This window comes from Palaemon carinicauda, chromosome 10 (genome assembly GCF_036898095.1).
Source record: "Palaemon carinicauda isolate YSFRI2023 chromosome 10, ASM3689809v2, whole genome shotgun sequence".
In the NCBI taxonomy this organism is placed as follows: Eukaryota; Metazoa; Arthropoda; class Malacostraca; order Decapoda; family Palaemonidae; genus Palaemon; species Palaemon carinicauda.
The window spans coordinates 127,599,562-127,612,398 of NC_090734.1; the positions used below are offsets into that span (position 1 = coordinate 127,599,562).

The 12,837-nt window shown below is 50.2% G+C and overlaps 1 protein-coding gene across 2 annotated transcripts in view; it reads right to left on the reverse strand.

Annotated features, from left to right (window-relative positions):
* Positions 1 to 12,837, reverse strand: part of LOC137648736 (protein abrupt-like) — a 322,135-nt gene that overhangs the window by 30,667 nt on the left and 278,631 nt on the right. For both annotated transcript variants that reach the window (XM_068381806.1, XM_068381805.1), the window contains exon 6: positions 5,607 to 5,793. In XM_068381806.1, coding sequence (XP_068237907.1) covers positions 5,607 to 5,793 — 187 coding nt within the window. The remainder of the gene's footprint in view (positions 1 to 5,606; positions 5,794 to 12,837) is intronic.

Consider the following 12,837-nt stretch of genomic DNA (forward strand, 5'->3'; position numbering starts at 1 on the left):
TTTTTTCTTATTTATTTAAAAGAAACAATTTTTATCGAGATATTTAAGTTTTTAATTTATAAAATAAGCTGTATTTCTGTTTAAGAAAGCACAGATAACATACAAAGAGACAACACATAAGTTGCATCATGCTTCTAGAGTAGCGGCGTACGCTACAGTTGTCTGAACGAAAACACCGAACATTTACAGTAAGTACAGTTAAGCTGTACTGTAGTAATATTACTGTACATATATTACAGTATCAGTATTAGGTTGCAGTACAGTATTACTAGATAGGAATAACTTTTGCTATACTGTACAGAATAGTAAGGGGATAATGACGACTCGGTAATCTTTACCTTAGCATAATAATGTGCTGTAACCTCACTATGTTCAGTACATAGTGTACATGTGTGCAAATGTTCTGTACATTGTACATATGATTATAAACTGTTGTAGAAACCAAATTAAAATAATTAGGCAGTATTTACTGAGTTAATCATCAGCTCGGGTACCCGCTCGCGGCAAGGGACAGTGACCTTTTAGGTTAGAAGCTAGCCCATCCTAGTAGAGTACCATTTATTCGCGAATTTTTTATTATCGCAGCTGTCTCTGTAATCTAACTATCGCGATAATCGAGGTCTCACTGTATAAAATTCCGTTATTATGGGAATAGATGTATCGAGGGGAGAAATATCCCTGCCACTACACCAACCACAAAAGAAGTTCCATTTTGCCGGATATAGAGAGGCAAAGTAACTGTTGTAAGTGACCAAACATCCATTTCGCTGCTTGTTATGAGAAACCTCTCTGAGAGGAGCTGCTGGATAGTCTCCAGGCGTGAAGCCGTAGAGATGGAACCGTCCTGTGAAAAATTTACGCATGTGGTTGTTTGAGTAGATCTGGTCATGGGGGTAGTTCTATCGGGAGATCTACAAGAAGTTGCTGAAGGTTCAGGAACCACTCTGCCTGATGCAAAAGCGGTGCTATGAGGGTCATCAGTAGATTGTTGGACATACTGATTTAGTTGAGCACTCTCCCTATCAGACAGAACGAGGGAAAGGCGTGAACGTCGATGTTGTCCCACCATTGTTGGAATGCATCTTGCCATAGAGCATGAGGGTCCGAGACTGGTGGAACAATACAACGGAAGCCTGTGTGGGAGGGCAACTAACACTCGCCACAGGCGAAGATAGAGGCCTCAAAAGCTGAGCAACTGGAAGCGTTAGGGAGCGCTTCGATTCGGTTGAACGCATTAGTGTCAGCGATCGATTAGCAAAACCTTCCCAGGCCGTAAACAGAAAGGAGGATTGGTCAGTAGAATGTCCTTTAACGGTCGGAGGTTGTCTGGAAGAAGAGAGCTTAAAACGTCCTGCACTTGAACGTGAGCGTCTCGTTCGTGATCGTAAGTGTTCCGTTCGTGACTGTGAGCATTTCGCTCGTGACCATGAACGTTTTGCTTGAGAACGTGAACAACTAACTTGTGAACAGGAGCGTTGGGAGCATCTAGTGTCTCTTCCACATGGGCAGCGCCTTCGCAAACGTGAACGCAGGCCCCGTGAACGTGAACAATGATCTCGTGAACGTGAACAACGATCTCGTGAAGGTGAGCATCATCCCGTATTTAAGAATGTCGAGAGCGTGAACATGAACATCTAAATTGTGGCAGATCATTTAGCTCGTGAATGCGAGAATGATACTCGTGAACACGAGCTTAAATCTTGTGATCCTGAGCATATATATCGCGATCTTGAACTCTTACTAGACCGTGAAAACCTTCAGTCTCACGAGCAGGAAGCCCTAGAATTGGAACGCCTTCGTAAAGGAGAACATTGAGATTGTGATAACTTTTATCTCCTAATTCAACATCGAATTGTTGCGAACGACATCCTGACCGAAGACGAAATGAGTCTCGCTCCTGCGATTATTGATCAGAATAAATTGATCTCATCATTGGATTGTCACGAACAACATCCTGACCGACCAGGAAGACTAGGTGATGAGCCTCATCCCTGCGATCGATGATCAGATGAAGCACCGCCCACCAGGAAACCGTCTAAAGCAGCCATAGGAAGGAGGTTAGCCAGCGGGCTAGAAATACTCCCAAGGGGAGAAACAAAGGTCTGTAAATTAGGAGACGACAATGCCACAGGATGACTAGATGGCTCATCATCAGCAGGAGGCAGTCCGGAGGGCAAAAGTAGAACCTCGCAAACACCCAAGGCAAAGTTGGCAACAGGCGAGGAATCGCTTATCACTACCACTGAGTGGCCCGCCAGGTACTGTTGGAACTGATGAAGGGCTAGAAAGATGGCCTTCATCTCTAAGAGATTCATGTGGAGGTACTCTTCTGACTCTGACCAGAGGCCTCAAGTCGTGTGGTGCAGCACGTGAGCCCCCACCCTTTTTTTTTTAAGAGTCTGAGAACAGCATCAAATCCGGGAGGAGGACGAGAAGATCCACTACCTTGCATAGATTCTCGTCTGCCACCAACCACTCGAGGTCTGTCTGTTCTGCTGATCCCATGGGGATCTGGGTGTCCGGGGAATCGAGTCTGATTCCACCGAGGCTTGAGTCGCCACTGGAGAGATCTCATCCTGAGGCGGCCATTGGGAACTAGACGGACCAGTGATGAAAGGTGACCGAGGAGACGTAACCACGTCTGGGCTGGAAGTTCTTCTTGTCTGAGAAAGTGTCTTGCGACCTTCCTCAGCCTTGCTATTCTGTCGAGTGATGGGAAGGCTTTGTGGAGATTGGTGTCTATTTTCATGCCTAGGTATACCAGTCTCTGCGTAGGAAGCAGGGAGGATTTCTCAAGATTTACCATGATCCCCAGATCTTGGCAAAGCCTCAGAAGTTTGTCTCGATGTTTAAGAAGGGTTGACACAGTCTGCTAGGATTAGCCAGTTGTCCAGATTACAAAGGAGACGGATGCCAATCCTGTGTGCCCAAGATGACACTAAGGCAAACACTCGGGTGAAAACTTGAGGTGCTGTGAAAAGACCGAAGCACAGCACCTTGAACTGGTATTTCCTGCTGTCTAGGTTGAATCTCAAGTACTTCCGTGAAGACGGATGGACTGGGATCTGGAAGTATGCGTCCTTTAGGTCCAGTGTGCACATGAAGTCCTGTGGTCTTACCGCTAGTCTGACATTGTCTGCAGTCTCCATGCTGAAAGGAGTTTGTTTGACGAACTTGTTCAGAGCTGAGAGGTGGATGACTGATCTCCACCCTCCAGAAGCCTTTTTTTACAAGAAAGTCAATTAAGGAAGCCTGGGGACCCGTTCAGGACCTCCTTGAGAGCGCCCTTCTTCACCAGCGTCTGGACTTCTGCCCGAAGGGTCAGCCCCTTTGCTGATCCCATGGCAAAGGAGTCTATAGACACTGGATTCCAGGTCAGGGGAGGGAGAGATGTTATTAACGAGACGCAATATCCAAGACAAATCACATAAGTTGTCCAGGGTTCGGCCCCGAGGAAGGTAGTTTTGGGATCCTGAACCCTTCTGTAGAGACCTGTTCCCCTTTCCCCGGAGGAAGCGCTGAAAGGCGTTTGCGGGGTGGGAAATGAGGCAATGGTGACCTGTCAATGTGCTGTTCCTGATTACAGCGTGAATGTGCAGGTGAGCGCTGGCGCGCGGGCGAGTGCTGGCACAAGGGTGAGAGCTGGCGCGCTGGAGACACCGGCGTGTAGGAGAGAGCTAGCAAACGCGCGTGGGAGACACTGGCGTGTAGGAGAGAGCTGGCGAGCGCGCACAGGAGTTTAATGGCGCGCGGGCAATTGTTGGCGCGAGCGAGTGATGCCGCATAGGGGAGCGTTGGCGCATAAGAGATCACTGGGGCGCAGGCTGTAGCTGTTGTTTAGGAGAGCGTTGACGGGCAGGAAACCAAAGTTGCATGTGTGCGCACACAGGTCTCGGTGAGCTCTGTTGTGCTGTAAAGCGCTGAGGGCGAGCAGGTGAAGACACGTGCCAAAGTGTTGTAGAGAGCTGACGAGCTGGAGGGGGTGGGCGCTCTGTAAAGAGTGACGGAGCAGGCTGGCGCTGACGAGATGTTTGTGAGCCCTGGTGCACTGCAAGGAGCTGGCAAGCTGAAGAGCATTGCCGCGTAGGTATACGCTTAGATAAGGCCTCAGGAGGCTGTACCGGGACCAGTAATAGTGATGGTAGGTCAGCAGGTAGCACAGGACCAGGGATGTGCCCTTTGGAACGGCGAACATCCACCGATGGAGATCGCTAACGATCTACAGAAGGGTCCAGGACCAAAGTCTGAGGACTTACCAGTAGCGTCGTCGGGAGAAGGTCCAGGAACGGGCAAAGGTCGAGGGCCAAGAGACGACTGAAGCGGAGACTCCTACGCGGTGGGACGGCTGCGATGATGAGGCTGAAGTGCCGAAGAGACGCCTTTTCACCGGTGGTGAAGGATGACCTCTCAGGCTAAGCGGCGGGCGAGCTCTGCGACGGAGACGCCCTCTAGGGGCCGTTGGATCAGCAAGCTGACCATGAGCAGCAGCATTCCTCTGAGGAGGAGTCCCTATGAGTGAACTCCCTCAAGGGGGAGAAACACTTGCAGGAGAGACAGACGTAGGACCAAGTTTCCCCCTCAATGGATGATCTGGACCGGGGTAATCTAAGTTGGCAGCAACAGCTGGAGAGTCTGGAGGGGCAGGGGTGTCGGCAGAAACCACAGAAGACACCTCTGACACCACTACGTCAACGAGCGCAAGAGGATCTACCTCCGAAGTCGACAACGACGGATGCACACTTGCACCCTGGAGGATGAGCTGCAGCAGGAGTCCTTGGAGGGCGGACACGGAAGCCCCAAGGATGACCATACCTGTAATACAGAAGACATAGACAAGGCCTCACCAAGGAGGAAAGGTGGGGGAGTTTCGCTAAGGGAAGCAACACCATCTCCCAAGGACCGGGGTTGGCCAAAATTAAAAGGGTCTACGCTACTAATAGTCTCTCTCGGAAGAGACCAAACAAGTAGGAGCTTTTCGGAGGAAGGTCGGGAGACAAAAGAGGCCTTGGGTTTTCCCCCCTTCAAAGGAAAAATATCCCGCTTTAGACTTCTTCTTCTGCCGTTGCCAAAACTTCTCCCACTTGGAAAGCAGACCACTCCCGACACTCACTACACTGGTTGTTGATATCACACTGTTGACCTCTGTAGATGGGACAAAGGGTGTGGTGATCGGTCTTCACTGCCGACATATAGGTTCCGCAGGGCCGGCCATCAAGTCCAAGGTAGGTGAGCATGTTTGCAGAAGTCAACACATACACACTAACACAGAAAAAGCAAAATAGAATTAATGGCAGTCCAAATAACGGCGAAGGATGAGGAATGGAACGACCGTACACCATCCGAGCCAAAAGCAAAGTGAGCTAAATCACCGATGTGTGAGTGGGAGCGGTAGCAAGCTACCCCTGCTAACTAACGGTATTGGTAGTTAACCCTTGCTAAATTTTAATGACTCATCATTTCAGCTACGCAGAAATACCCCTAAAAAATAGCCTAGGTTTGTATTCCAGTTACAGAACAAACTACCAGGTACAAATATTTCCTTGAAACAATCAAGTTCCTAAAATACTAAAGCTTCAAAAATCACATTACAATTATATTGAACAAACCTTCAGGATCTTCTTAAAATAGGCACTGCAGGCTGACAGAACTAATTTGTGCGCTCTGATTGAGTGTCCATCACAGGCTATTGTGACATCAAGGAAATCCTCGTCGTATCGCAGAGATTCTAAAGCTGAAGTCACTGAATCGCTATAATTGTGCCATCGCAGCCAACACCTCCGTGGCTCCCCCATCCTGGAAGAGAAAAATTTGTAAATAATACATATCATCAATGCCCCTCTACATCAAGCTACAGTAGGACCAGGCAATGACTGCTGATGACTCAGCAGGTAGGCCTAGAAGCTCTCCCAAAATCACCAACCCTAGCTCCCAAGGATGGTGAGGTTGCAGACACTACTACAAACTATCGAGCTTCAGTGGGTCTCATATAACACCTTGTCAGGCAGGAATATTTCCTGGGATAATAGCTTTTAAAATAAATAACATTTATGGAAATCTTTTATTCCTATCGTATCTTTTCAATGGTTCATATTTAGATGAATTTCTACTACTACAAGAGAAGCTTTTTCAAATGATAAACGGTTTCAAAATATCCTTGACTTCCTATTAACATCCTAAATAAATTAGACTAAAAGTGGCCAGATTTCAATAAAAAAAAATTCTGAAACAAAATACAGCAATCCCTCGGCTACCATGGGTTTTCTGTTCCAGGAACCGCAAAGTGGAAATATATCAACAGCATACAATATCTATCTCATTACTTTTATAATTTTTATCATCTTTATAATTATGACAATTTCTACAAAAATTGTACTTTTCCTAACATGCTTACCACGAACTACTCTCTTAGGATATCTGGGAGCTTCAGCTACCCCATGACCAGAAAAAATACACCCCCCAATTGCCCACCATCCTCCCAGTGTAAGAGACACCGTACGTCAGGCAACTAATTCGACCTCCTCTGTTTACCCCAGGGGAAAGGATGCTATTCCAACGACATGTGCGGTCAACTTTTCATATCTCTCACGACCTTGTTTCCCGAGTGTTAGAGCTAGTGTTAACTTTTTTTTCCCCGTGTTTCCTTATGCTCCCTTGTATTCTCGTTCATATGGAGTCTGCGTGTGAGCAGGGTCATTGTCCAAGGATAGACGGGAAAGTATATGCAGTTTTCCTATCCCACTTTTAAACTTTTATAAACTCTTCAACACTTATAAACCATTACACATACTTAATCACATTTTAAGCCTACTGCAGGGAAAATAAATTTAATGTAATATGACAAATTAGGAGATAATTTGTATTTTCCCTAACCATACAAACCTTAGCTATTTACATAGGGTTTACTTTCAGCATAGCTGAAAGGACGAGCCATTAGAATTTAACGAGGGTGTATTACCCCCGCGCTAGTTAGCAGGGGGGTAGGGGAGTGGTAGCTAGCTACCCCTCCCCCCTCACACCCCGGTGAACTGCTTCACTTCACTTAGAGGTAGGACTTGCCTTGGGGGACAGGGCTGGCGGGCAAATATGTGTAAATAGCTAAGGTTTGTATGGTTAGGAAAAATACAAATTATCTCCGAATTTGTCATTTGTTCCGTAACCAAAATACAAACCACGCTATTTACATAGGGTGACTTACCCATAGGAAGGGTGGAAAGTCCCCAGCCTTACTGGCTTTGGCTTACCAGGGAACTCAGAATCCGAGTGAGCAGCACTCGAGAAAAAGAGTCCCTGCACCTCGCAAGTTCTTGCTACGCAAGAAATGTGCGGCCTACATAAGCTTGTGTGTGGAGGGAAGAAGTGTGACTTGTCCTAGGAAGTCGACCTGAAGTCCTTTAGCTGGAATTCTAGGCTAGGACGTTCCCAATACCACCTCGTCAGGGTATGGGGGACGCGACAGTATTAACTTAAAACTAGGAACACAAGGAAGCATGGTTTACCTGCAGAGGTTTGAGGTCAGCTATGCAGAGAACCCAGGATGCTGCTTTCCCCAAGAGAGGGGAGGATGAAGAAAGTAGTAAGGGCCAGACATACTTCTTTCATTCATGCAGTCTAAAACCGGATAACAATGCCCTCAACCTTCTGCTAACTGTCCAATAAGGAGCCTGAGGTTAGACCAGCTGTTGTGTCGCCACCACAGGGCCGATAGACGTATCGAGGCTCCAGTGGGTCACGTCCTGCAGGTAGTGGGCTGTGAAGGTCATTAGACGCTTCCAGACTCCAGCTTGTAGCACCTGCGTCACAGAGTAGATTCTCTTGAAGGCCAGGGACGTTGCGATGTCTCTGACATCGTGTGCCCTAAGGTGACGTGACGGAGGAGGATCTGGATTCAGGGCGTGATGGATGACCCTTTGAGTCCAGGCTGAAAAGGCATTCTTGATGACCCTCCTCTCCGTCCTCCCTGTGCTCCCAAACAGGGCTTGCACGCGAGGACGAACTGCAGCTGTTCTTTAAGATAACCCTTCCGACTCCTTAATGGGCCTAGTAGGAGAAGGTCTGGGTCATCTGTTACAAAACAGAGACTCGAAATCCTGAGGGAGTCGACCGAAAGTCCGGGACTCCCAGATTTTGAGTCTAGTAACCAACTCAGGGACGAACCTGAACGTTACCTCCACCAATCCTCTTGAGTGAGCAACGCCGTACGAGAGACCATGACGTTCGCTGACACGCTTGGCCGAGGCCAGAGCGAGCAGGAGCACCGTCTTCCAAGACTGGTGACGACCAGAAGCCTGGCGTAATGGTTCGCAAGGAGATCTCTTAAGAGCCCTAAGAGCACGAACTATGTTCCATGGAGAAGGTCTCACTTCCGACTGGGGCAGGTAAGTTCGTAGTTACATATGAGCGAAGAAAGATCCAGCGAGGAGGAAATGTCTATTCCTTTCAGCCTGAAGGCCAGGCTAAAGGCTGAGCGATAGGCTTCCACCGCCAAGAGCAAAGGAGCATCATCTCCCGCTGATAGACAATGACTCCGCTATTGCTGGGATAGTGGCATCAACGGGAGAGGTACCTCTCCCACAACACCAACCACAGAAGCTTCTCCACTTCGCCTGGTAGACCCCTGTGGATGACTTTCGCAGGTGTCGAGACATCCACTCCGCAACTTGTTGCGGAACGCCTCTCTCTGTGAGGGGATGCTGGATGGTCTCCAGGCGTGAAGCCAAAGCGATGCTACGGCTTATGGTAGATGTCGCAGTGTGGTTGTTTGAGTAGCTCGTGTTGTAGGAGTTTCGTCAGGAGATGCAGAAGTTCCGGGAACCACTCGGCATGATGCCGCAGCGGAGCTATCAGAGTCATCGACAGGTTGACCGATAGTGTGGTCTTGTTGGCCCCCTTCTCAACAGACAGAACGGTGGGAAGATGTAGACGTCGATGTTGTCCCACCGTGTAGAAAGGCATCTTGCCAGAGTACCTTGGGGTCTGGGACTGGGAGTAGTACAGCGGCAGCTTGAAATTCAAGGCTGTAGCAAACAGGTCCACAAGGTCAGGACCTGTTGGCTACCAAGGGGGACCGAAGACCACTCGGTACTCTCTATCTGTGAAGTCCTGCTCAGACTGTCGGAGAGCACATTCCTTGTCCGGAATGAAACGAGCCGATAGGGTATGAGTGGACTTCGGTTCATCTCAGTATCTCCACTGTAAGATGAGAAAATTGATATGAAAAGGTACCTCCCTGCTTGCTGAAACAAAAGGTACTACCGTGGAGTTGTCGTCCACGGAGTGACTCGCCAGGGTCTGTTGGAAATGTTGAGGGGCCAGACTACGGCCTTCATTACTAGCAGATTGATGTGGAGGTACCCTTGTGGTTCTGACCATAGGCCTGATTCAAAACGTGGAACCCCCCCCCCCCCCTTTGTTTTGACGAGTCCGAGAACAGCATCAAATGAGGGGAAAGGGCGAGAAGATCCATTCCCCTGCAAAGGTTTCCATAGGTCAACTATCAATGCAGGTCCATTCGTTCCGCAGGTCCCAAAGGGACCAGAATGTCCGGGGAATCGTTGTCTTGATTCCACCCGGGACTTGGGCTGCCGACACAGGGATCTCATCCTGAGGCGGCCGTTGGAACTAGATTGGCCAAGGAGGAAAGGTGACCTAGGAGGCGTAACCAAGATTGGGCTGGAAGCTCTCCTCGTCTGAGGAAATGTTCTGCGATTCTCCTCAGCCTTGCTATCCTGCCATCTGATGGGAAGGCTTGGAGATTGGAGTCTAAAATCATGCCTAGATATCCCAGTTGTTAAGATGGGAGCAGAGAAGACTTCCCGAGAATTATCATGATCCCTAGATCTTGGCAAAGTCCCAGAAGCTTGTCTCGGTGTTGAGGAAGGGTCGATTCCGAGACTGCCTGGGATAGCCAGTCATCCAGAAAGCGAAGGAGTCGGAAGCCGCTCTTGTGTGGCCATGAAGATAACAGGGCGAACATTCAGGAGGACACCTGCGGTGCTGCGGGGAGATCGAAACACCATACCTTGAACTGGTATATCTGTTGTCTAGGCTGAATTTCAAGTACTTCCTGGAAGACGGATGGATTGGGGTCTGGAAGTACCAGTCCTTCAGCTCCAGTGTGCACATGAAGAGTTGTGCTCACACTACTAGCCTGATTGGCTCTGCTGTTCCACGCTGAACGAAGTTTGTTCGACAAACTTGACCAGGGCTGAGAGGTCGAGACAGGTCTCCAGACTTCGGACGCTTTCCTACAAGAAAGAGTTGACTGAAGAAGCCGGGGGGGGGGAGCCGTCGATGACCTTTTGGAGAGCCTCCTCTAGAGCATGGTCTCGATTCCTGCCCGAAGGGCTAGCCCCTTTGCCGATCCCAAGGCATAGGAGCTCAGCAACACTGGATTTGCTGTCAGCGGCGGTAGAGATGTAAAGAACGGGAAGCGATATCCTTGGCTGATCACGGAGATCGTGCAGGAATCGGCCCCGAGCTGCTGCCACCTGAGCGCGCAACCTTGGGCATCCCCCACCGGGGACCCTGCAGGGGGGTTGCCAATCCTAGCGTTTGCGGCCTCGGCTGCTCCCTCAGGATTATTGCCTCCCCAGAAGGACTTCCCGCCCTTCCTGCCTCTGACAGGAGGGGCTGCTGTTTAGACACCTTGTCTTAGCTGCCGGGGCTGGTTCCAATGTCCTAGGCTGACGAGGCTATTGTTGTTGAGGCGCTGGAGGTTTGTAGGGTCTGGATGCAAGCGCCTACGGAGGAGCGAACCGTGATTCGCTTTCTCCACCTCTCAGCTGTCCGTTCCCTGTCCTTGGGCTCAAAACAAGGTCTTCCCAAGGGTGGAAGAGTGTCTGAGCTTGCCAACATCCATGGTTGGGACTTCCGAGAGGAACCTCGTGGTCACTGCATCTCAATGCTTCAACATCGAGTTTGCCCACAAGTTTGAAACTTGGAGAGCCGGGAAACGAGGTGCTCGTGCCCGAGAGGAGGAAAGTTTCCATGACCGTCCTGGAGCTCTCCTTGGACAAATTCTCGGATCACAACAGGATGCCCAGAGATCCAAGCCAGACAACCAGCCACAAAGTGGCCCGCATGGCACACTTTGCGGCTTTCTTCTGGCTTAAGATCTCCGAAGACGAGAATGTCACCTGCCGGGCGGAGAACTTCTCGAGAGAAGAACTCCCTGGGGAGACCCTTCCACGGAATGGTGGAGAGGAAGGGCTAAAACCAGGTTCCCCCATGATCTCGAAGTACCTCCTCTGCTGACGGCTGACAGACGCAGTGTCAGCGACTCCCGCTAGGGGAAAGGGAATCGAACGATCCTGAGGAGTAGAGATGATGGGGCCTGCCTGAAAGGAAGGAGAAGAATGTTGCCCAGACCTCTCTGTATGTGCCATGCTCTGCGTTTACGGGGAGAAGACCGTGAACTGGAAGTACGCGCCCCAGAAGACTCGCCAGGTTACCCGTGTTGCGATAACCCGACGGGAATAGCGGTCGAAATCACCCTGGCGCTCGGGCAATGGCAAATCGTTGGTTCGCGCGCGGGCGTGAAGGCGCGTGGGTGCGAGGGCGCGCAGGCGAAAGTGCGCGTGGGCGCACAGGTGAGGGCGAGCGCGGTTAAAAGGACGAGCGCTGAAGGTCGGGAGACCAATGGCGCGTTGGCGAGGGATGGCGCGTTCGGCGAGCGATGGCGCGTGGGCAAGCGTTGGCGCGTTGGCAAGCGATGGAGCGTTGGCAAGCGATGGCGAGCGGTGGTGCATAGCGACCGCTCTCGTACAGGAGAGTTAACGCGTGGGCGCGTAGGAAACCTACGACGATTGAAGCATTGGCGTTGAAAAACGCTTGCGCGCAGGCGACGAATCGCGCGGGCGCGTAGGAAATCGCTGGGGCGTAAGGAGAGCCCAGGGATGCCTGTGAGCGCCTGTGCACTAACTTAGGTATCTCCTGGGCGGCGCGGTGAAGTGGAGGCGCTGCGAGTCCAGAAGAACCTGTGAGCGACTGTGCGCTAGCGTAGGAACTTCTTGAACTGCGTGACAAGGCAGGAACCAGGAGATCGTAGGAGCACAGTTGCGTGGCCAGGAGAAATGTGCGGCCAGACGTATGAGAGATCGTCGGCGAGGAGACGAAGGAATAACTCCTTGCCTGCGCCCAGATCCGAAGATCATGGGCGCGTGGACGAACGATGGCGTGTATGCGCACATCAGGAAGGGAGCGCAGATGCGCGCTGGCGAGCAGGTGCACGTGGAGTTCCGTGAAGAAAAACCTCCCTGCTTGCGCCCAGGAAAAACACAAATTATCTATGAATTTGTCATTTGTTCCGTAACTGACATACAAACCACGCTATTTAATAGGGGTGACTCACCCAGTAGGAAGGGTGGAAAGTCCCAGCCAGTATAGTTCTTGGCTTTGTCCGGGGACTCAGTATTTGAGTGTGTCAGCACTCAACAATAAGGAGTCCCTGCATCTTGCTAAAACCTTGCTACAAAAGGGCTGCGGCCTACGTAAGCTGTGTGTGAAGGTATAAAGTGTGACTCGTCCTAGGAAGTTGATCTGTAGTCCTTTATATGGAAACTTAGACTAGGACTCTCCCAATACCACCTCGTCAGGATATGGGGACGTGACAGTAGTAGCTTAATGCTAGGAACACAAGGAAACATGGTTTACCTGCAGTGGTTTGAGGTCAGCTATGCAGAGAACCCAGGATGCTGCTTTCCCCAAGAGAGGGGAAGATGAAAAAAAGAATAAGGGCCAGACAAACCTTTTCATTCATGCAGACTAAGACTGGGTAACAATTCCCTCAACCTTCTGCTACTTGTCCATTAAGGAGCCTGAGGTTTTAAACCAGCTGTT